General features: G+C 43.4%; 1 protein-coding gene across 1 annotated transcript in view; it reads left to right on the plus strand.

Annotated features, from left to right (window-relative positions):
• Positions 1-25,417, plus strand: part of cttnbp2 (cortactin binding protein 2) — an 89,035-nt gene that overhangs the window by 19,530 nt on the left and 44,088 nt on the right. The window contains exon 3 of the mRNA XM_084060934.1: positions 21,840-22,070. Coding sequence (XP_083917060.1) covers positions 21,840-22,070 — 231 coding nt within the window. The remainder of the gene's footprint in view (positions 1-21,839; positions 22,071-25,417) is intronic.

Consider the following 25,417-nt stretch of genomic DNA (forward strand, 5'->3'; position numbering starts at 1 on the left):
GTAAACATAAGGTTTATGTTGTGGTGAAATAATTAGGCTGGAGGCTTGAAACACAAGGGGTAGATTAATACAGACAGAAGCTGGGTTCAAAGACACCTGTTGACTCTAGTCAACATAACTCTCTTTGGCTGAGTGCTGTATTCAATATTAAATGTGAGAGGTTACATCTAATACACAACACCATTCATCAGTCTGTTGCTGAAATTATTTTTTTAAATAAAAAAAAGAAAGCCTTGATTTGTTTTAGGAATGATTGCTTGCTCACAAAATAAAATGCCACTTTTGATACACATCATGTATTACACTATTACTGATATGACATGTGTATTCAAAAGCCACATGAAAATCCACCATGTATGTTGCATAACGCCTCATTTGATCTTGATGCCCTACTTAAAAGCAAAAATCATCCAGCAACAATACTTACAGTAGCATCTACTTCAAGGTGGCTGGACAAACACTGGAAAAGGCTTTTCAAAACACCTGCGGCAAACTCTCGAACCCTACTTATGTCCTTTATGGGAATGTGATCTCTTTCCTTCGGATAGGAGTTCCAGGACATTAACCATCTGAGCCCTGTTTTCAAAAATAAGCTTGTAGATCTGGCATTTTGACTTTTATTTTTTATAATTTGGTAATCTTCGCCTGCCCAAAATAGGGCATATAATAATTAAATTAAACCTAAGGATCAGATGAAACACTTATTCCATTCCACACTCAAGATGTGGAAAATGCAAAGTTTACCCTATGGGTGACATTTTGACATGGGACAATGTAGCACAGTTTTGTATGTAAACATGTTTAAGGTTTGAATTGTTTATGTCTTTTTATTTAATGATTTTAATTGTCAGTTGAATGCTGCTGTACGTATGGTCAACGTTTAGGTGTTGTGTGCGCATTTTGTTTGTCTTGTAAATTACTGGAGCATTGGTTGCAAAACAAATGTCCATGTATTTACACCAATAAAGTACAGTTGAGTTGAGTTGTGGAAGTTCTATCGCCTCAAAGAGAGCATGCCTGCTTCATCTGCCCTGCCAAAGTCTACCACTGACCCTCTGTTTCACACCAGTGCTGGCTCTCTCTGCTGCCCCATTAACCACACAGTGGGAGTGGGAGTGTGCCAGCACCGTTTTGGGCACCCAAGCACTGGCAATGAGGATGCAATGGAACGCGGCTGTGTGTTGGGCTTTGTCCCCTAGGAATGGTGGCCCTAATCCATTGAAGTAATTTTTTTTTGTGAAAAGGAGAGCAGGCGGTAAACTCTGGTAGAGTTGTTTTTTTTCTTTATTGTGGGAGGTAGGAAACAGTGGCAGGATGTAATCTTAGTGTATGATAAAAAATTAAAAATCGCCATTTCTTGTAAGGTATTTTCTGAAGAAAGCACTTTTACTTTCAACCCATTTGCAGGGTGAATGCCCTCCCCATCCTTACCCTAACCTTAACCACACCAAAACCATGCCCAACTAATTTAGACACCTATTCGTTGTCATACCTTTCAAGCTGGGAACACCTCTGTGTGTCGTTGTTGCATTATACAGTACAGTATATATATAGCAACAATTTGAAGTTTTTCAAAAAACCTGGGTCAGGATTTAGAAGGCGCTTTTAGAATCGGCCTCAGGTCTAAATGGGCTAATTGTTCCTAACATGAACTAAAAAAGATCATTTAGTAAACCCATGCCTAAACTTAACCCTACTGAGTGCCTAACAGAATGTTGGGCACAACTGTTACAATACTGTAACCAACAGAATGTTGGGCACAACTGTTACAATACTGTAACCAACAGAATGTTGGGCACAACTGTTACATACTGTAACCAACAGAATGTTCCCTTAAACAAGAGTTGAAACAAGAACTGTTTCAATACAAACCACTGACTGATACTACACCTCAAGTCCCAAAACTATGTTTGGCATTTAATGTCATATCTAAACAGAAACAGCTGGAATTTATAGCCATTTGATTTGAAAATGGAATGGGTCACCAAGGTGGCCTCAGAAGATAAAGTAAAAGTCCAGCAAACCCAGTTCTAGAAGTAATGCTCCGCACCACATGTTGAAACATACGCACGTGATTCTTAACACTTAGATTTACACTCATGATTTTACTTTGTACCCTGGCTCTGTCACGAATACCAATATTCCCCACATCTTCTACAGGCGTGTTGTTTTCCATTCTACCCACTATGTGAGAAGACATTACAACCAATTGAACCAGTTTATGGCCACGCCAACGGCAACTCCTTTTTATTGCGCTACCACAAGCATGCTCTCATTTAGTTTGGTTTTTGGTTTTTCTCTGGCTGCTTTTAATTCAGTCCCATTGAGATGTTGTTGTTTTTTACCAGAGGCACCGCGCCATTACTGAGAGGGTTCTTTATAGGAACCCCTGGTATGTACATTAGATGAGTGGTTTGGAGAAAGAGGGGGGCAAAGCACTGTGAGAGAGGAGGAAAAAAAAGAGAGCGTGGATGGATGGAGAGAGAGAGAAGAGAAAGAAGTGGCACTCTAGAGACAGAGTAGTATACAGGAAAAGAGAATTATTGCCATCCAGTACAAAGAAGGGAGAGAAAGAGGTGATTTGGGAGGCTGAGCCCTTTGATGGTTTTAGTGGGTCTGATGTTGAGTCACTTGGTAGTCAGCTCCCACTCTGTGTGTGTGTTTGTTCTCTGTGTGTGCGTGTGTGTGGGTGTGTGCGTGCGTGCGAGCGTGCATGACTGTATGTCCATGTGCATGTTTGTTCTTGCGTATTTATTTGGTGTGTGTGTGTGTGTGTGTGTGTGTGTGTGTGTGTGTGTGTGTGTGTGTGTGTGTGTGTGTGTGTGTGTGTGTGTGTGTGTGTGTGTGTGTGTGTGTCTGTGTGGAGGAGGAGGAGGTGATGGGTGCAGCAAGAGTGGTAGACTTGGAGGGTTAAATGTCTCTAGGTCTCTTTACTTATCGCTGCCAAACAAGAGTTTGATTGAGAGGCCAGGGACCACCGCCACAGTGTATCTGCCCACCCAGGACACACACACACACACACACACACACACACACACACACACACACACACACACACACACACACACACACACACACACTCAAACAGTGCAGTCAGAAGTACAACATCCAAATAAAGAAACACACACACACACACACACACACGCATGCATGCATGCATGCATGCACACACACACACACACACACACACACACACACACACACACACACACACACACACACACACACACACACACACACACACACACACACACACACACACACACACACACACACACACACACACACACACACACACACACACACACACACTTAACCATGCAGGGGGATTTATGGATGTTGTCTTAGACCTATGTGTGTATCATACAGTGAGTGAACACAGTGTCTCTGGCTGTCCCAGACATTACTGTAAACCATTTTACTGTCTGTAGGAATCCCCACTTTGCCTGACGCTTTATTGCTACTGCATGGGAATAGAGTGCAGGGAGCAGCAGATATTCATAGTGGTAATGCAAACTCCGGTGCCAATAAAAACTGGTATGAAACAACCTCAGTTTGTCCCGTAGGTGTAACGTCAAATGTTCGAGAGCCGTGTGGCCTGTCAAAGTGCCCTTGAGCAAGATGTCGTCATCGAAGTAACCTGTACCTGCTGACTCACTGAAAGTCACTGGACACAGCTGTCAGGTTAACAGTATGAATAGAAATGCGAAGCACATTCAGCTGACACCTACAAGTGTTATCACTGTGGATTTTGTTTTTTGTTTCTCACCTTTAGAGGCCTCTTATTCCTAATATTATTAGCCAGTGGTAGTGTACCAGATGTCCAGGGCTGTTATACTCTGTAGTACCAGCCCTCTGACCAAACGAAGCTACAGGAAAGAAACACGTAATTTACTGGCAGCATGTCTGTGCTGACCGTGCGGTCATTGTGTGTGGGAAGAGTGTCTGACCAGTCTCCTTTAGTTGCAGACACACAGAGAGACAGCGACACGTGAATAGGAATTCCTGAGTGGTAAACCGACAAAATTGGATGCTCTTGGGGCGGCTGGTTAGCATCATTCTTGGATGTTTTCATTTTCAGAACCATACCTTAAAACCAAAATATTGTATATTTGTTTAAATCAAATGTACAACAGGGAAAGTTATACCTAAGTCATGTATCCTAGATGTATCGTGTATCCGAGACCAAAAACTTAATTTTGTGTTTGCTTTGAATGCTGAAAAGTAGAGGGGGGGGTTTGAGGCTGAGCGGCAACAGTGCATCTCAGTGGTGGAGTTCAATTCCAGGATAGCTCTCAAGAGGTCAGTCGACTGCTCCTGAAATGCTACAGAGGTGGAACTTGTTGAAAGGTAGAAAGTGTTCCAGTGAAGTGTCTACAAACCTAGCCAAGCCTTAGTGTGTGTGTGTGTGTGTGTGTGTGTGTGTGTGTGTGTGCACACACACACACGCACACGCACACGCACACGCACACGCACGTGTGCGTGTGCGTGTGCGTGTGTGTGTGTGCGTGTGCGTGGGCGAACAGATCACAGCGTTGTTGAATATCTGCCACGGCAGACTGTAATTAATTCTCCCGGCAGCGACATTGCTCCTCTTCACTTCCTACAAAATCAGTTGCAATTTTTCCTCTATTTCAAATGTCTTCTCTAATTGGCCCCAGGCGGATTAAAAACTGTGCAAGGGGTCTCACTGCCCATGCTAACAGTTTTACAGTACTGTATAACAATGTTAACAACAGTACTTCAGACTGGAGGGTAGTTTATCTACGGAATATCGGCAAAGACACTGGTGGGAGTGACATTGAAGACTATTGGAACAATCACAGCCTTTCTTCGTATGTCCCTTTTGGTGCAAAATAAATATTCAAAGAATTTCTGTGTGTGAGATACTAATGACTTTGAGGAAGTTCGACCTAAAGCGGCGGGAAGTAACCTGAAGGCAGCGTTTGTCTACAATGTAAGATGTAATGTAATTCATTATTTGTCACTGTATATTTGCACATACGTGCAATTTGTCCTCTGCATTTCACCCTCTTTTAATAATTATTAGGAGCAGTGAGCAGCCACTGTACAGCGCTCGGGGAGCAATTAGGGCTTAAGAGTTGCTCAGGGACACACATCGACACATTGCTGGCCTGGTCTGGAATCGTACTTGGGACAACCAAGGGCTGTGGCTCCCCAGGCGGGCTCACTAACCACTCAGCCATTGGCCGCCCCCACAGCTATGGCCGCTACCTTGGGGAGTGGGCAGGCAAGCAGGCAGGGTTCATTAAGAGTCTGAGGAGCCAATGCCAGGCCCCATCTGTTACCACAGGGGCGTTGTCCTCTCCTCAACTGCTCCCTTCTCCCTCCTTGTTTCCTTCCTCCTTGGCTAACCTCTTTCTCTCGTTCCGTCCTTCCAGCTGTCCTTTCTGTCTCTCTCTCTCTCTCTCCCCTTACCTCAATCTCTTCTCCATACAAAAGAATAAATCAGAGAACCAAATTTATGGGCAGAGTTTCCTCTTTTGTCAACCCTTAGGCCCTCAGGACCTTCTCTGGGGCCCTGATTCAACCACTTTTTGACTATGCTTGCACCTCCTGGTACTCCAACGCCTCAATGTCACTGAAGACTAAGCTTCAAACCTCCCAAAACAAACTGATTCGGCTACTCCTCGGATTGGGGCCCATGACCCACCTTTCTCCCACCCATTTTGCCAGCCTAGGCTGGCTCAGGGTGGAAGACATGGTTAAACAACAAAAAATGGGACTGGCCTTCAAAATTGTAAATGCAAATTTGCCCGATATGCCCCCTATTCCCGCATATCTGAGTAAATACCTCCAAAAGGTTAGCGACACCCACAGTCACAATACCAGAGGGAGCGTTAACAACAATTTGGTACCACCCACCCATAAAACAAACATGGGCAAATTCTCCTTCTACAGCACTGCCACCCAGGATTGGAATAGTCTAACCCCGCGCACACACACACACACACACACACACACACACACACACACACACACACACACACACACACACACACACACACACACACACACACACAGAGGCACATGTACACACTGATCATGTGCAAGCTCTGCTTGATCTACTGTTGCTACTGTTGGCTCGATACAGAGTGAACTATGACACGCACCGATAGAGGAAGCGCTGTGTGTGTGTGTGTGTGTGTGTGTGTGTGTGTGTGTGTGTGTGTGTGTGTGTGTGTGTGTGTGTGTGTGTGTGTGTGGGTGTGGGTGTGTGTGTGTGTGTGTGTGTAATTAGTGAGGTGAGGTGAAATAGGAGTTCAGTGTTTTGATTATGGCCATCATGTGATATTGGGTTAACTCTTGGAATTCAGCCGATTGGTTTTTGTGTGTGTGTGTGTGTGTGTGCGTGCGTGCTTGTGAGGTGCGTGCATGCCTGCGTACATGCTTTTGCATTTGTGTGAGCGCCCGCATGCATGCATGCTTGACTTTTGATATTTACAGCTTAGGGTTAAATCAGCCAAGTATAAAATGCACACACACACACACACACACACACACAAACAGACGCACACGTCCACACACACACCTACTTCTTTCCGATGTTTATTTTCTCTTCAGGGACTGTTGTGTTAAATCAGGCAGAGGTCCATGTTAGTTTGCTGTGGCATTAAGGATAAAAATAGTCTACAAGGAGCTGACTCCACTGGCCTGCAAGTCATACACTGTGTGCGTGCTGTGTGTGTGTGTGTGTGCGCGCGTGTGCATACATCAGTTTTTATTTGTGTGTGTTGCGTTGGGGGGAGGTGTATCATCTGCATTTATTTGTGTGTGAGTATGTGCGTGGCTGTGTGCGTGTAATCTCATGTGTTGTTTCTATGGGTGGTCTTTATGATCGTAACAGTAGTAACTAGTAAGACTATATGTGTGTGTGTGTGTGTGTGTGTGTGTGTGTGTGTGTGTGTGTGTGTGTGTGTGTGTGTGTGTGTGTGTGTGTGTGTGTGTGTGTGTGTGTGTGTGTGTGTGCGTGCGTGCGTGCGTGCGTGCGTGCGTGCGTGCGTGCGTGCGTGCGTGCGTGCGCGCGTGCGCACGTGCGTGTGCGCGTGTGTGTGCACACACGCGCATGCGTGCCGGGTGTGCGTAGATGAGGCTGAGCGGGAGAGACAGGAGACTGAAGGATACTAGGAATCGGACTAGTGCTGCTAAATGCTGGGAATCTTGGGTGAATCTGTGACCAACCATAATGTGTTGGTTGTTGTATGAGAGAAACAGTGACTGAGGCAGCAATAAACAGCACATGACAAAAGAATAGCATATCTCTCTCTCACTCACTCACTCTGCCTCACTGCACATTCACATGGGCATTGCTTATCATTCGATCATAAGCTATTTTTTCCCATAACTCAACCCTGGGCTCTGTGAATGTGGATTTGTGTGTTTTGTCTCCTGCGTGTGTGCGCGACTGTGTGTGTGTGCGTGACTGTGTGTGCTCGTGACTCTGTGTGTGTGTGTGTGCGCGCGTGAGCGTGTGCGCGTGCGTGCGTGCGTGCGTGTATGCGTGTTTGCAGACATGTGGTATCTAGGGCTTTATCAAACTTTCATTGCTGGCCATCAGCTGAGCTCATTACTGTAAACATGAGCAGAGAGCTGCAACAGAGTGGCATTATGGGTAAAAAATAAAATACCTCCAGCCGCCGGTCCCTTTAACGGTTAAAGGGACCGGCTGGTGCTAAGTTTACGGTCCTCCACCTGTACACTGCTTAGTAACACACAAAGGGGAAACAAGTGGGTATTCAGTTTGTGTATGGCTGATAAATCCGTGAAAGTGGCTGGTGAAGTGTATATTGCAGTGTGTGTACGTGTGTGGTCCACAACATAAAAAAATAACGAGCATCATTGTCTAAATATCAGCTAGTTCTCAAGCCCGGCACTTTTCGCTGCAGGGGGACAATGTCACAAGACCCTTCCACTGGTAGTTAACAGCTAGCCGCAAAAGACACTACACATTATGACACAGAATAACAGAAATACTCTACGTGTTACTGGCTTCCATCCTGACCTCTGCCCTGGCCTCAGACTTTGAGGAAATGGATTCCATGTTTGTTCACCACACAATCACCACATAGTTTAGGATTTCCCCTTCCCACAGGCATATGTGCTCTTATACCGGGAATTTGCCACCAACCACCAGCAAAATACTGATGCATTCTCTCACTGTGGCTACGTTATTCCTGTCTGCCATGATTTGAAGGTCAGATTAACCTGAGGAGATCCATCCTGATTTATTGCTATTGTAATAACAGTGTGGTGGTGAGCAAAGGCAAAAATGTGTCTGTGGCGTAGTCAGTAATGATGAGCGTTAGTCTAAATTGAATAGACCTATCACTTTGATGGAGGTTTGATTTGATCCAAAGAATATTTACAAATATTATTAACACAGTCTGACATATTTGTGTGATGAAATAACTGAATTGTTTGTCTTATTTAAAGTAAGTCATTTTAGAATAAAAATGCACTTTCACAGGAACAAGACAAATCCTACATTATTATTGTTTTTCATGCACCTCCACCTATATTTCTGTAAGGGTGCCATTTTTGGAATGGAGATACATTTCCCTATGGCGTTGACAGATAATTGAGTCACAAAATATGATTAAGATATCTAAATATTTACACATAAGACCAGCAGATACAGTATGCACTGTACATGAGGTTAAGCCAGGGATCTTCAACGTTTTTCAGGCCAAGGACCCCTTAGCTGAGAGAGAGATGAAGCAGGGACCCCCACTACATATTGGATTCATGTTAAATGTGTGTTTTAAGACATTTAACCAAACCACTTAAAGCCTCAATACTTTGTAAACCTGACCTTTGACTCCCCTTTTTTCCAAACCTCTTTCCCGAAAATAGCTGATCTACAAGCTCACAACGCGCCACAGACGCGTTGTGAGCTTGTAGATCTGCTAGTTCCGGCTAATGTTCCGCCCAGAATAGGGATGCGAGGGTTCAAGTGGTTAATGTAAAAAAAAAGTTCCTATCACATAAAGATTTGGCGGCCCCCCTGAAGTATCTCTGAGGACTCACTAGGGGTCCCGGACCCCCTGTTGAAGACCCCTGGGTTAAACATAAGGTGCAAATTTGCAAAAGTTACATTACCCCAATGTCAGCTTTATTAGATTCTTCATCAAATCTCCCCCGACGGCTCTGAGAATCCAGATCAGCAGTGTGGTTGGCGGTGGGACTCCCTGCTCTCATTGGCAATCTGAAACATCACAAAGTGGATGTGACAGGAACACATAGCTCTCAGCTTACTCTAATTTAGCAGAGCTCCAAAGACAGAACGCTCACAACACGTACCACCACTTTCATTTTGTACACAGACACACATACTGTGTACATGTAAAGTATGTACTGTATGTTATTTTTCAATGTGGCTTTATTTTTCGTCCGTGTAAACGTCACCTTGTTTTTGATAAACGCTATGCAAATAGAGTTTCTACATCGGCCTAGTCAGAGACGTCAGTGTGCTGTCTGTCCCCAGTGCAGAGCTGGTTATATAACAGTGTCCTGGTTTCTCAGTAATGTCAGAAGGGCCTAATGTGAGTTCTGTGTCTACATCGAGTACACTGACTGCCCACACCCCCCCAGGCAAGACACATTTTACCAGCCCCCGCATGGGCCGACCCTTCATGTAGTCTATGTGAGAGAGAGAGGGAAAGAGAGAGGAGACAGAGGGAGATAAGCTGAGGAAACAAGAAAAGCGGTGAGGTAGGAGAAAATAGAGGGACAGCGTTGGAAGACGGTGGGAGATACAATTTTAAAGAACACATCACACAGAGATAGAGGACAGGTAGAGAAGAACAATCCACAGGGATGCAGAGAGAGGAGGGTTGATAGAGAAATGAGCCAACGTGAAGGTGTTTCCTGTGTAGATTAATACATTGAGCATGGGGCGTGCTGCTAGCTGACTGGATAGTAAGTCAATCAACCACATAATTGCAACGTCCCAGTTCTATTCTAATGGGGGTTACCCATAGTAATGTAATGTGCTGTAAATCAGAAATGACATGTAATGCCGTAATAAAAACAACAACAACAACATTGTTGATTATTTCTATAACTTCAATGTCTAATTTTCCCCTCCAGGTTGTAACATTAGCCACCCAGGCAGAAAATCCACTATAGAGACATATACCTCAGTGGTTTCCATATCCTAATGTGTTTCCTGGAAGAGCACTCAGTCACTGTGGGGGGTTTAGCACCAACATCCTCTCTCCATTGCCAATTACCTGTCCCGAGTGGTTCCTTTTAAATGTTGGTTGAAGCCAGGCAAGGATTTGAGCCATTACTTTTAGTGAGCAGAATAGACTTTTTAGACCATTAGTTTGGGGCCCCCTGGCAAAAATATAATCAGTTTTTCTCCATTAGATAGACAGACACAGAGAGAGAGAGAGAGAGAGAGAGAGAGAGAGAGAGAGAGAGAGAGAGAGAGAGAGAGAGAGAGAGAGAGAGAGAGAGAGAGAGAGAGAGAGAGAGAGAGAGAGAGAGAGAGAGAGAGAGAGAGAGAGAGAGAGAGAGAGAGAGAGAGAGAGATAATGGGGTAACGATAATGTCTTGTTGTTTGTGAAAAAGGCAGTAAAATGTATTCTGATAAGCAACAGCAGCATCTCTATAGACAGTTAATTTAAAATACTCGTACAGTACGAGTTAGGGGTAATTGAGATAGCTGCAATTTTTCTCCACAACATTCTAATGCTTGATTTATGCGCCGTCACATGATGTTCAGGCTTAAAACGGTTTCATCTCGTCGGAAATCTTTGGTCTGAACCAGACTTTTAGTATCTGTGTGTGAGCAACTCTATGATCTCTCTTTCTATTCCCATCACTTCACTTCCATTCTGCCCACTCTTCCTCCTCATTCCCTCCTTCTTTCTCCTGCTGTTTGATGCTCTTTCATTCCCGGCAGCCACTACACTGTCTTCTGTCTACTACATCTTTTCTCTCAATCTAATTTACGGCTGCATCTTCTTCATCCCTCCATCATCCTTCTCTATCTTGCTCTCTCTCACTCCTTGCTTACTCACTCACTCTCTCTCTCTCCCATATGTCCTTGCTCTTTTTCAAATCTAATCTTGCTGTTATTATTGATCCGTCCAGCTAAGTGAAGTCCCTCAAGACTGCCAGTCATACATGCCCCCCTCTCTTTAAGATAGTAGTGTTACTGTAAGAAAAAGCATTCTGATGGTGTAAACTGGAAAGAGACTTGTTTTATCAATGTCCCCATGCTTCCGCTATGTAAATGTGTGTGTGTGTGTGTGTGTGTGTGTGTGTGTGTGTGTGTGTGTGTGTGTGTGTGTGTGTGTGTGTGTGTGTGTGTGTGTGTGTGTGTGTGTGTGTGTGTGTGTGTGTGTGTGTGTACACTGTGCATGTGTGTATGCGTGCGCAGCTGCACGCCTGTTGAGGTGCACCTGACTGCAAGCATCTCGATTGTTTATTAAAGTAAAACATGAAAATAACCGATCTTCAAGCTGAGCTTGAAGATCGGTTATTTTCACTGAAGAGATTTAGTGTAAAGCGATTTATTTTATTTATTTAGCGTTTAATACTGCCAAATTGGGACTGTGTCTGCATTCCGGAGATATCCCCTCCCCATGAGTGAATCCAACTGTTTTTTCGCCAAAGATCAATCTACAAGCATCGGTCTATTTTCAGTGGGTGACATAGTCAGATTAATTCATGAGCATAATGATTGGCCTACTGCATTGATATGACGTTGTTGTTGTCCTCTCCACTCATTGTGGCAGGAGCTCGTAAAAGATTATTTCCAACAGAACAGCTCCAACAAAGGCCCCGTTTAGACTGGCAGCCAAATCCAGCCTAAATCACATCTATGCCTTATCCAGATTGGAATCCAATTTGTTTTATGAATTCTGAACAGAGACAGGTCACATGGAATCAGATTTTTTTGGACAAACTGTCCAAAACGTCACTTGCAGCGCGAGCTGAGCGCCACTTACATCATTACAGAGCGCGAGGCGTGTAATGAAAACAAAACAATAGTGCAGCATAAGTGTTTCAGAAGAAATGGCGAGCACAGCAGCATTCAGTGAACAGATGGAGAAAGTCAATGTCTCCTAGCACTTTGGGGGGATGCCTCAGTACAAGCGAAACTTGTAGGAATATAGGAACAAGGCAATATGAAGACATATCTCGCGGCATGGCAGAAATGATGTCATGATGCCTATGTCGTTACCAAGGCAACCAATACCGACCCAGCGTGGCTTTGGATTGACGTTGTTTAAATCAGTCTGAACACACAGATCTGTGACAGATCCGATCTGGTCGCTTGCATTTGCAGTGTGAACAGTCAGGCCAAAAGAAAATAAATCGGATTTGACTGCAGTCTAAACGGGCCAAAGTAGTCCATGACATGAGATATAGGGAGTCTTCTTGTAAGCGTTGTAAGCACAATATTTTTAAAACCTTATGCAGAGATTAAAAGTCAAAGTCTTATTGCCATAAACTAAAGTGATGTTTTTCTTTGCGACAGTACCTCCCTCTGACGGTGACAAAGTCAGCCTCCATGTGAAGTCAATGAAAATAATTATGAAAGTGAAGTCAGTGACATAAGGTTTGTTGAAATTGTGACCCAAAAACCTGAGGCTTGAACAGAACCGTGGCTAACTGAACCGTTGCATTCCTACTTCCTACATGCAATCACATGTGATATACTAGAGTACCTACATATGATATACTATACATGTGATCTACAGTATATCTCTACATACCATACCAGCATATCATAAAATGCAACTCGCATCTCTGAGCTGCCAGACCCCAGTGAAAGCCAAGCCAATCTTACTGTGACCTACCAGTGTGACTCATAGCTGTCTCTGATCTGTTCTGATCTGATCTGATCCATTCCACGCTGGCAATGACGTTCTGCAAGATCAGGAAGACATCATTGGTATTTTTAGATGCTTGTTAAATGGCTGTGTGTTGAACAGCATACGCGGATGATAGGGAACACAGAATAGAGCACATTGCCCATACAGACTGAAAAACATGGCTGATATGTAGTTATATAATCAGAATCAGAATCCTTTATTGTCACATAATGAAGTGGGTGAAATATGTTTTTCTCCATCATTTTGTTGTTTCAGTGGGAAGGAAGAGGATAGAGTAAGAATAAGTGAAATGGCTGATAGAGACAGCATTAATAACTGCACATAACAGATTGCACACATACAACACCAAATATAATATTTGGGCTATCACAAACCTTCAAAATGGAATTTGCAGGCATTTCGAAAATCCCAGTAGAGCCAGTTGGGAAAAGAAAGTAACTCTGCTTTGATTAATTAGTTTGGGGTGCCTTTGATGCCAGTCTGTACAGAAGTGGAGCTGTTTGATCTGGCTGTGGCTCTGTCACAAAGCACTGGAGTTCATTCTTGTAAGGAGGCGATGTGTGTGGTGCAAGCTTCTTTTGCTTAGTAGTGACCTTTGTCCAGAGGACCTGTGGCGTGAATGGATGTAGCTGCTGACCTTTAGTCGTAGTACCATCCGGGCCGGTCCTGGAACCCTGTCAGCCGTATGTGCTTGATTTGTGCTTTATGGCCTGTGGCTTGTTGGCCCTTGAATGTCATTGTCAATTCACATCGTAATGACTGGTATTTCGAAAGGAGAAGGAAAGGATTTTATGATCATTGATGGGTGAAGAGAGTTATACGAGCAAGAAGACAAGATGGCCATAGTGATTATACTCTAGGCTGGCGGCTGTGAGAAACTTGTACAGTGCTCTGATTAGTTCTGATAAAATTTAGTCAGACAAATCCCGCCTCTTTCCGCTGTGAGCCCCGCGTGTTCAGTGACCCCTAACTACACGGAAACACTTGAGCCTACTAGGATAGCGAATGGTTTCTTGAAATCCAATCAACCCTGCCTGTTTCTTTCCCTATACAGGTTGGGTTGGCTAATTTTTTAGATAGTTAAATGAAGTGTAGAGGTGGGATCTGTGTGAGCCTACACTGCAAAACCTGAGTGATCATTTGTGTGTGTGTGTGTGTGTGTGTGTGTGTGTGTGTGTGTGTGTGTGTGTGTGTGTGTGTGTGTGTGTGTGTGTGTGTGTGTGTGTGTGTGTGAAACTGATGCACACCACCATTTTTATTCTCCCAGGCCTATGGTGCTCGCCTCGGTGGGATATTAACCACCACCTACCCATACACGCTCACAGAGGCACAGAAACACACACACACACGCACGCACGCACGCACGCACGCACGCACGCACGCACGCACGCACGCACGCACGCACGCACGCACGCACGCACGCACGCACGCACGCACGCACGCACGCACGCACGCACGCACGCACGCACGCACGCACGCACGCACGCACGCACGCACGCACGCACGCACGCACGCACGCACGCACGCACGCACACACACACACACACACACACACACACACACACACACACACACACACACACACACACACACACACACACACACACACACACACAGCTCTCTCCAGTATCCCGGAGTGCTCCATATCTCCGGAGAACAGAGAGGGATCCAAAAAGATATCTCTCCACAGGCTGCCCCACATGCCCGCCGCGCCAGCCAATCCTGGGCCGAGCCTCGTCCCTCATGCGGGTGGTTATCTAGTCACTGCTGCGCTGACCTAGAAAACCAGATGAGATGAGTGAATGAAAGAGCATCTCTGGAGTGGAATGCCGGTCATGTGTCTGTGTCATTCATCACGGAGGAGCTCTGAGTCTCAGCCCCATTCCTTACATTCAGAGCCTTGGCTTTTCTGCAAGGTTTGTTTGCAAGGACACAGGCTATTGTGTGTACGTCCCACACGCTTACAGGCTTCCGTACACACACACACACACACACACACACACACACACACACACACACACACACACACACACACACACACACACACACACACACACACACACACACACACACACACACACACCAAACAAAAGCCTCACGCAGTCATTGACCTTTCAATCCTGAATGATTAAATCAATCCCTTGCTGTATCCCATTCAAGCCCTTCATTTACCAAGGGTCCTGTGTTCTGAATCAAGCGCAAACTCCAGAGCTGCCCTCCTTAGTGCCTGCTCAAAACCACTGCTTCCTGTTAGAAATCCTACAGAAAACAAGTTCCTAACCCTTTACAGCTCTTCTTGAGAGCTCATTAGCATTAATATCAGGTGTTGGGGCGGAGTAGCAGATGGAGAGAACATGCTGTAACTGAAAGTTTAATTCCCACAACAGCCAATATATATCAGTCAACTGTCTTGGGACCTGTCAGAAGTGGCCTTGAACAAAGCATGTGTAGGAGAAGAGAATTACTACCTCTATTGCTCTAGAATCGTTGGAGGCATTAGACTTGTCACAAATATTACATAATCGACTAATCACAATTATTTGAGCTAATCTCATCAAATCATTTCCATTTAGATAAAAGTTCATACATTCTTTTTCAATCGTGGAAAGAGCAGATATATGGATCGGCTATTTCCACTAAGATTTTGAAAGTATAAAGTTAGTAAATATGTCATTTCTTTGTACACAATATTTGTGTTTTTTTGTCTTATCTGCCCTGTGCAATTTCTATTTACAAAGCCTTAAAAGCTAACAGAAATAATCATTTTATTCATATTATGTTCCTATGTTCAATGCCAAAAACACAATTAAATCGGTAATCACAATTCATTATATGACAATTAATTGTAAAGTAAATTGTCATGATCGTGACAGCCTTAAGAAGCACTGGCTTTAATCGCTTAAGCCTTATATACTTCATCATACAACAAATATTGAAAATAGCAGATCTGCAAGCTCACAACACGTCGCATCACATCAAGATTTTCACTTGTAAGACCTGCCCAAAATATGGATGCCAGGTTGAAGTGGTTAAAATAGATTCTAAAAATGATTTCATTCATTTTCTATAACCACTTAACCCAATTCAGGGTCACGAGAGGCTGGGCAATATCCCAGCATGCATTATGGATGCGGGAGATGTACAGTAGGGAGACTGGAGCCTGGACAGGTCACAGTCACGACAAGCAAACTTTATAAAGTGCCTGTCTGATCTGGATAGCAATGGCAATGCTCTGAAATGTCATTCATATTGTTGCCATTTATGATATTGAGTCTGGTTGAGGTACTCACAGCAAATCAGAAGGAGCAGAAGTGGAGCTTCTTATTCAGAGGGGTCAGCAAGGGTAGGCATGTTGATGGGGCTACGGATGACAGCCCCACATCGACGTTGAACTCTGAGGTCGTAGTGATCTCTCTGAGGATGCCAGGTCGATATATTGATGGGTCTATCATCCAGGCGAGTCTCATAACCGTCGGCAGTGACGTGGCCGACAGAAAGTGTTGATTAAAAGCGCTATGTAAGGAAACCACTCGTCGTTTACAGAGAGAGGCGCTTGGGAGTCAGCAACCCAGGGCGAGAGTCACTCAAAGGTTGCAGTTTATAACTGGAAGGCCAGTGCCGGTGTCTTATTTCTATAAGACTTAAGTGTAGGAGGTGAACATATCTCTCTACTAAATGTTTTAAGTTTCCTGTCTGAGATCCCGAGGGATGCATTCCAATTGTCCAATTACAAAAAAGGTTCCTTTGCTCGTCCACTGCTGCAATGGAGCTGACCGCTCAGACCAGACTGGGCCTTAAGCCGAAAGCCTGCCTTCTCAGTGAGGACTTAATTCTTGAATTATTTCATCATTTCACGTAATTCCTGTGTTATTACACAGCGGGACATAGGACATTAGGCCATTTGCTGCAGTACATGTACAGTAGAGGTTGAGTAGGGATTGGGTTCTATTGCGGTTTCCATTCTCCCATTTGTTTTTCAGAGTATGAAGGGCTATAGCCGCTAGGTCTACTGATTTATGCATCAAGGCCAGATTGAGAGTTGACCACTGATGTAATATTTACAACATCCCTGAATAGATAATTAAATGCAAGCTTTGAATTAGTGATGCTCTGTTTTGTCCAACATGTACTGCTCAGACTGCCTGCTGTTACTTTTGGCGAAGGGTGCTCTTTTACAGTTTCAAGACTTTCTTCTGCTTCTGGCCTCTTATCCCTCTCTATGCCGCTTTTGTATACTTCACTTATTGGCATTCTTTTTTTGTATGACCATACACTATCACTCTTTCTGGACTCGGTGCTTGATTTATTCCCCCTTTTCTCTCTCTCTCTCTTTCACTGTCGAATGAATTCTGCTTCTCTGCCAAGGAAATGGCATCTTGCTCTCTCTGATCTGACTGTCTCTTCATCTCTTTCCCCGTTTTATCCCTGCCCTCTCCTTGCTTTTCCTCACTTTCTCTGCTCTCCTCTCACACCTCATCCCACTCATATCTCTCTCTCTCTCTCTCTCTCTCTATCTGGCTCCCTGGATGTGTGCCCTCAACCCTCTCACCGGTGAGCATGCTGTAAAGGTTGATGCTAATAATACTGAGGTCTTATTCAGACTCCCCACATTGCTGCCATACTTGTAAATACTATAAAGTTACTGTAGCTTCACTTGTAAATAATATGATTACCCCACGGCTAAGTAAACAGACTATAAAAACCTTATTCAGAGTTGATTCCCTGAATGGTGATAAGGCTAGCAAAGCACAACACAATGTACAATCTTTGGAAAATTATCGTTAAATTCAGGTTAGCCTTTGTTACTTGTTATTCTTGTATTGTTTAATTCAGGCCAAGGTGTCAGAAGTCACTTTGAAGTCAAAGTGTAATTTCGACATCTACAGTACAGGCAACATCTGAAACTTAATGTATGCTCCGTTCCCTGTCACTTGCTGAAATTATGGCTTTCTTTTCGGAAAGCAACACTGTTCTACTATGGAAAATAAATTAGGCTTCAGTCTCGTCTTTGGCGTGAGATAATGTCTCATGTCATCTTGTTACTCATCTGACTTTCTTCCGTACGAGAGTAGTTCACCAGTCTCTTCCAAAATGTTTGCAGCAAGCCAGTTTACAGTAACCGACATACCTACAGTACCAGCCACAGAGTTAGCAACATTTGGCTTGTGATGATTTCAGAGCTGTACTGTATGTTAAAACAGAAGTACCTTGACAATAACCATGAACCAATTGCTCAAATAATACTGAAACGATACTATTCGACCCTGACTGCAAAACCAATTTAAAAGCTAGCATTTGTTGCAGCACTGCATCTATAATGATAGCCCATGCAGGATCAATGGGATCAATAGAGCCCGCAGGGAATTTAGGGGTTGACAACTGATGAGGTCTCATGGGATTTAATTCCACAGGCCCAACCCACAAACTAGAGCCCCGTAATAAGGTGACCTATGACCCTGAGCCGGCACATGAGGGAATATTGACAGACAATTCTTTCCACTTCCTCCCAGGCTTAGCTAGAAGGCACTGCTCCACATAGGAGGAGGCAAGCGTGCAGTGGAGAGTGAGATGTGCCTACTTTTTTTTTTTTACACATTTCAATACATATTTAAAGGTGTGGAACCATGACATTCTCCACTTAACATTCACTAGCTGTGTACATTTGAGGACATGATATTGTGTAAGGATTTTGTAGAGCTTCGGTTGGACATTTGCTGTCCATTACAGCAAAAAAAAGACCTCCCTCATAATGCAAGCTTATTCAAATGCAAAACCAAGCATTAACAGTCAGATACGGTATCTGACCACATGCTAAGCTAACAAGCTAAACAATGACTTGAGCATTACTTCAGGCCGCAGCAGAGGTACAGGTCACTCCTGTGAATATATTTTGTAGAGAATCCTGTGAGATAAATGGCCAGGGAAAAGATGGTGTTGAGGTATTCCAGAGTTCTCTGTGGTAAAAAGAGAGGTTTCCCTGCAGACAGTTAGCATGCCTCATGGTCGTGTGTGAGGCCTCGATGAAATGCCGCTCATTGCCTTTCCTTATAATGGGCTGACGAGACGCCACACTCATTAACCACGTTTAGCGTTCAGTGTTGGTCAGTGTTTGTACAGATAAGTAACAGATAGCATTCATACTGTAGTTTTCTCAAGAAGCGTGTGCGTGCATTTGCATGCATGTTTATGTGATGGGGATCAGCATGGGAGTTCATACTGCTGAGAATTAAAAGTGTTTTTTATTTGTAATGCATTTAATACGTTGTCAGCCGACATCACTGCTATAGGCGTGTTTCTCCATGTGTTTCTTTCCTCACGAATGGCTTCCCTCTCTTTTCACCTTACCTCTTTTAACTGTATCTTCTATTCCCTGCTCCCCCCTCCCCATCCCCTCTCTCTCTCTCTCTCTCTCTCTCTCTCTCTCTCTCTCTCTCTCTTCCACTCTCTCCTAGGGCTGTGTTTATGTTGGCTTACCCTACTTCCAGTCAACATTCAGAGTGATGGGAACTACCTCTGTCTGTTAGGGTTTCACCATTACTCTCCAGACACTGACCTGTGTGTGCGTGTGTGTACGTGTGCGTTTGAATGGCTCGGGAACTGCATCTCCTTCTTTGGCAAAGCATCTCCAAAGAACACAAACGCTGCCATTACTCCTAGTTCCTTCTTACCTCTTAAAGAATTTGATTTCTTATTTCTCCTTGGCTGGCTTTTGTAAGCCAGACCAAACATTGTGGCAGGCCATACTAGAATCATAGAACTCAATACACTAGATTCCAATCGATGCCATATTTTTGGGTCCGGTGACAATCTGGATTTTGGAGAGTACTAGACCACTGACGTTTGACCGTTATTTTCTCAAAAGGTGCTGCATCAGTTGTAACCAGTTTGAAAAACTTGGATTAGATGAAAGTTTCTATTTGAGAACTTATAAGCAAAAAATAAATACAAATAAAGACGAAAAACATTTTCATATATAAAAAATGTAAGTAAATTTCAATTTATGAAAAGATGATTTAACTTAATTATACAATGAACTGCATCGTTTTGAACTTGTAGATCTGCTATTTTTGAGAAGTGTTGAAAATCTTTGAAAGCTACACATGGGCTGCGTAATTGCTGATACCAATGGAAGTCAAATAATGGCCGATATATCAGCCAGATCGATATATCGGCCCTCTGCCTCTAAACTCAATACATAGACACGGTTGAGCCCTGAAGTAATCCAGACTCTATTCTGTGTGGAATGTTGTAGCAGCAGACCTCTGCCCTGCGGACGACCAGTTAGATAACTGTCATTAAACTACTGGTTATTATGGTCAGGGATTTGGTCTCTGAAAAGCGGTTTCACTGTATCCAAGTGTTTTTTTGCGTGCGTGTGTGCTGTATTATTTCCTCATTGGCATACCGCTAGCGGTCATTTGGTGGCAAGACTATGTGATATTCTGGCTAACTGGAAGCCTAATAGCTGTGTTTGCAAGTTTAAGACTGCTTCACTGTGTTAGCAGTGACTTCCTCTGTGAGCGGTGTGGTGTAGTCACGCATCAGGTGTGAAATCAAACTGTACCAAAACACAGACGTTGACTGCTTTTTTATGTATGTTTTATATATTATATCACGTTATATTATTGAGCATATAGCTCAACTATATAGTTATATCCATACAGTATAAGAGAATGATTACAAAGCTAATGTTAACTAATATTTATTTCATGTCTCAGTCTCAGAAAGTTGGAATCGGCCTCAGGTCTTAATGGGTTAAATAATAATCCCGCTCGTGTTTCAGTAGCACAGGCGTAAACATATACAGCCTGTAGTGAGCATGGATGTACTCTCGATGCTCGTTAAAAAGACTAGGATGTGGTGTCACTGTAATGCGACAGAATCTTTGAGATTCAACATTGGCTACGCATATTTGTACAAACCATAAACTAGAAATTCCCGGGCCGCCCCAAGGCCCGGCACCGGTCGTGGGGACTGGGGATTTGGAACCTCTGGTTTAGAGTAATTGACAGGGGTTTAGCATCTTTTTCAAGGACACTTCAGCAGGACATGTATCCACTGGCGGGTTGGATCTGTGACCTCAAAGTGTCATAGAACAGTGTCTGGCAGTCCATCCTGTTGAATCCTACAGTACATGTCCCATATCCATGTTGAATGCTCCATGTCCTAACCCATGCGGAATCCTCTGTGTCCCGACTCCCATACCCATGAGTCTCTCTCAATGGGCCTGTCAGTGCAGCTGACAGTGTAGCAGAGAGAGAGAGGGACAGTGATCACAATCTGTCCTGATAGGCTGGGCTTTCCTGCGGGCAGCAGGGCTGAACAGAGGGCTGGAGCTGTACAATACAGTACAGTACAGTACAGGCAGTCATGAATCAGTAAACAGAAAACTCATTCTCTGTTTACACTAGAACTGGAACACTATAAAATTGTTCATGAAGTACTCACTCACTCCTGGAGTGACAGGAGACTCCTGTTACTGAGCAAACACTCTATAGCAATGATTACTATCAGGATATAGAACTTTTCAGACAAAACTTTTAGTTTTATCAAAAAATATATAACTTACAGTACATTACTTTTAAATTGTGTGATATTAGAAGTGATATCCACTCGACCACCTGTTATTGGTTGACTAGGGTTCATGGCACTCCGTTCTTGCACTTTGAAAGTCACTCTGGATAAGAATGTCTGCTAAATCTCAAAAGGGATCACATTAGTAAAGATTGTGCAACATTGTGCATAATGACGTTATTTTTCATCATCACAGGTGTAGACCGAACGGCATTAATTCATAAGTTCACCATGTCCATGTACACAGTCCCTTAACCCATTAAAACCAGGAAAGCATCTGTCATTTTACATTTGAGTTTTTCAATCATTTCAACCACTTTAACCCTTCTCTCTCTCTCTCTCTCTCTCTCTCTCTCTCTCTCTCTCTCTCTCTCTCTCTGCTTTTGTCTCCAGGCGAGGAGGAAGGAGGTGTTCCTCCAGGAGCGTTACGGCCACTACAACCTGACAGACCCTTTCCTGGCCCTGCAAAGGGACTACGAGTGCGGGGTGCCGGGGGCTGACAAAGACCGGCGGGCCGTGGGTACAAGCCCCATGTCGGTGCTGGAGGCCGTCATGGCTCACTGCAGGAAGATGCAGGAGCGAATGTCAGCTCAGCTGGCAGCTGCTGAGAGCCGCCAGAAGAGGGTAGGTAACAAACCGGCGGGGTGGGGAGTGGTGGGGATGGGTGAAGAGTGATGTGGTGGGGATGGGTGAAGAGTGATGTGGGGTGGGGTGGAAGGTCATAGAGGCAGAGTTTGTTTTAAATGAGATTGAACTGAGTTGAATTGAGTTTACTGTATTGATCCTGTAAGGGCAATTGCATTTGTGTCTGACATCTATTGGTTGTGTGGACAAAAGTTTTGAAAATGTTTATTGTAAGAGTAAGAGAATTATTTGCAAAGAAAATGGAATTAATGAAAAGTTTTACATACAGTAATACAAACATTTTAAATTATGTTTATTTTACAAATAAACATACTGTATTATTGACTTTGAAGAAAGCTCTGTTCAAAGAGTATTTTGTATAAAACATCAGATGTGACCTGTTCACATACTGTAGCAACCAAATGGAACCTGAAGCCAAAAGGCACATTTATTTCTCAGAAATACAGTGTGTGTGTGCAATACAGTATGTTGTATGCAAATGTCTGAATTCCTGCTGTGTATACTGTGTGTGTGTGTGTGTGTGTGTGTGTGTGTGTGTGTGTGTGTGTGTGTGTGTGTGTGTGTGTGTGTGTGTGTGTGTGTGTGTGTGTGTGTGTGTGTGTGTGTGTGTGTGTGTGTGTGTGTGTGTGTGTGTGTGTGCGCTGCTGAAGTGTCTCCACACATGTTCCAGTTGGCAAGCAGCTCCAAATCTGTTATTATTACTGGGTTCAGGGACAGGACAGGGAATACAGTAGCAGCACACACACACACACACACACACACACACACACACACACACACACACACACAATATATATATATATACACTTATCAACCTACATTCACACCACTCTTCAAGCGTCTCATACATACACCTGTGGTTTTTCACACTCACCACTCATCAGGTACATCCCAGAGAGCGCACTGTATGTATGTATGTATGTGCTGCTAGTAACAGATGGAGAGAAAGACAGAGAGAGAGTGAGTGAGTGACTCACTCAGAGAGAGAGAGAGAGAGAGAGAGAGAGAGAGAGAGAGAGAGAGAGAGAGAGAGAGAGAGAGAGAGAGAGAGAGAGAGAGAGAGAGAGAGAGAGAGAGAGAGAGAGAGAGAGAGAGAGAGAGAGAGAGAATAAGTAGGCCACAGCAGACATCTGGCTGCCTGGTAAATCACTGCCCCGTAATCCTACAGAGATGAGGCTCACACACATTTTCTATGACACACACACACACACACACACACACACACACACACACACACACACACACACACACACACACACACACACACACACACACACACACACACACACACACACACACTACAGGGAGGGATAGCAGGAGTAAGAATCAGTTGTTATGACAGTAAATCTTGTGTTGGCAGAGACACATAATCCTACTCTCAGTTGGAGGAATATGTATTGCTGTTTTGATAAGCATGAAAACAGCAAGAAATCAGTAATATCCCTTTGGAAATTAAATGTGTTTTTGCGTGATCTAAAAAAAACATTCTGTGTAAACTGACAGCCCTGATAAACTTTGGTGTGTGAGAGGCATGACAGGTACAACAAAACCTCAGACTGCATATGCAGAGACTGCACTAGTCTCTCAAACCTGACAACTCTTCCCCAATCTTCGAATGCTACAGAGTTTTGTAATTCCACATCGTTAAAGGTCTGCACAGGAAGCTTTCACTTGTTTTTGAGAAAGAAAGTACATTTTAAAATGTCTTTAAAATATCTTTTTGAATTTCCATTTCTGCTAAGCAGCAGCCTAGATAGACTTTGACAAATTTTATATTATTTAAGCGACTGCAAAGGTGAAACACAAGTGGGGGAGGCCGGAAATCTGCTATTATTTTCTGCAGATTTTGTTAGGCGAAAGCATTAGAAAATTGTGAGCCAACAAGTCTGTCTCGAGAGACTATAACATATTAATTAAGAGATTTTAATCCATATGCTCCCGGTCATTCAGTAAATAACACCTGCTATGGAAGCCTCTGGCAACCAATAGCAGGGCAGGGCTACTGCAAACACATCTAATGAAGCACTGAGTACATTCACACATGTACATTAATATTGGATGCATAATATATCACCAGAGCAGGGATGTATCCATCTACACGTGCGTGTGTGTGTGCGCGCGCGTGCATGCGTGTGTGTGTGTGTGTGTGTGTGTGTGTGTGTGTGTGTGTGTGTGTGTGTGTGTGTGTGTGTGTGTGTGTGTGTGTGTAAATACATATACACAGGGGTATATAATGTACTGTGTAGATGAATACAAATTGCTCATTCTCAATACGACTTCAGCCCAGTGTTCTAGTAGCCAGAATATTGTTTGTTTGATTGATTGATTGATTGATTGATTGAAGCACAAATGCATCTACATGAACATGTAATTGTATAGATAGACTTCAAACTTGGCGTGCATATCAGCAAGGACCCGAGGGATGTGTAGGGTAGGAAGTTGGTCAGCTCGGCATTTGTCCAGAAATCTATTTATAAATTCCAGGAACTTGTGTGTGTGTGTGTGTGTGTGTCTATGTGTCTGTGTGTGCCTGTCCCGGGCATAACTTGGGCACCGGTTCACTTCAAACCTGCCGTGTGTACCGCCAATGACCCGGGGATGGTTTTGCCAAGTTGGAATTTGGTCATACCAGTAGCTGTTTATTTTATTTTATTTTATTCTATTCTATTTTATTCAGTACCAGAGAATGCAGGAAAAAAATCAATAATAAATAAAGTCAAACAATTTCAACATACTAGAAACTTACAAATGACAAAAAAAAACAATACAATCTGAAAAGACTAACGTGGAACCATTTAACTACTTAAGCCCTATATACTGAAAATAGCCGATCTACAAGCTAGATTTGAAATTCTTCTACAATGATTAAATCCATCTAATGAACTTGGGTCTTATTATGTCACCACTTCTCTACCTGCTGTTTACTGTCTGTCTCTCTTCTACGTTGTCTAATTAAGGTTTTCAAAATATTCCTGTTGTTGGTAGCACTTTACAATAATGACCCGTTAAAAAGCATTTATAAACGTTTATAAGTAGTTTGTAAACTATTAACAAATCATTAACAACCTGTTTGTTGACATTCGTAAATGATTACTAAAACCTTTATAACTACAGTTACAAATCATTTGTAAAGTATTAGTAAGTAGTGAACTATTCATGAATAAGCCATTTATATACATCTGTAAAAGATTATTAAATCATTTGTAACGACCCATTCTAAAGCATTTATAAACGTTTATAAGCAGTTTGTAGACTATTAACAAATCATTAACAACCTGTTTATTGACATTCGTAAATGATTACTAAAACCTTTATAACTACGGTTA

Source organism: Gymnoscopelus microlampas (assembly GCF_963454915.1).
Source record: "Gymnoscopelus microlampas genome assembly, chromosome: 6".
Lineage (NCBI taxonomy): Eukaryota > Metazoa > Chordata > Actinopteri > Myctophiformes > Myctophidae > Gymnoscopelus > Gymnoscopelus microlampas.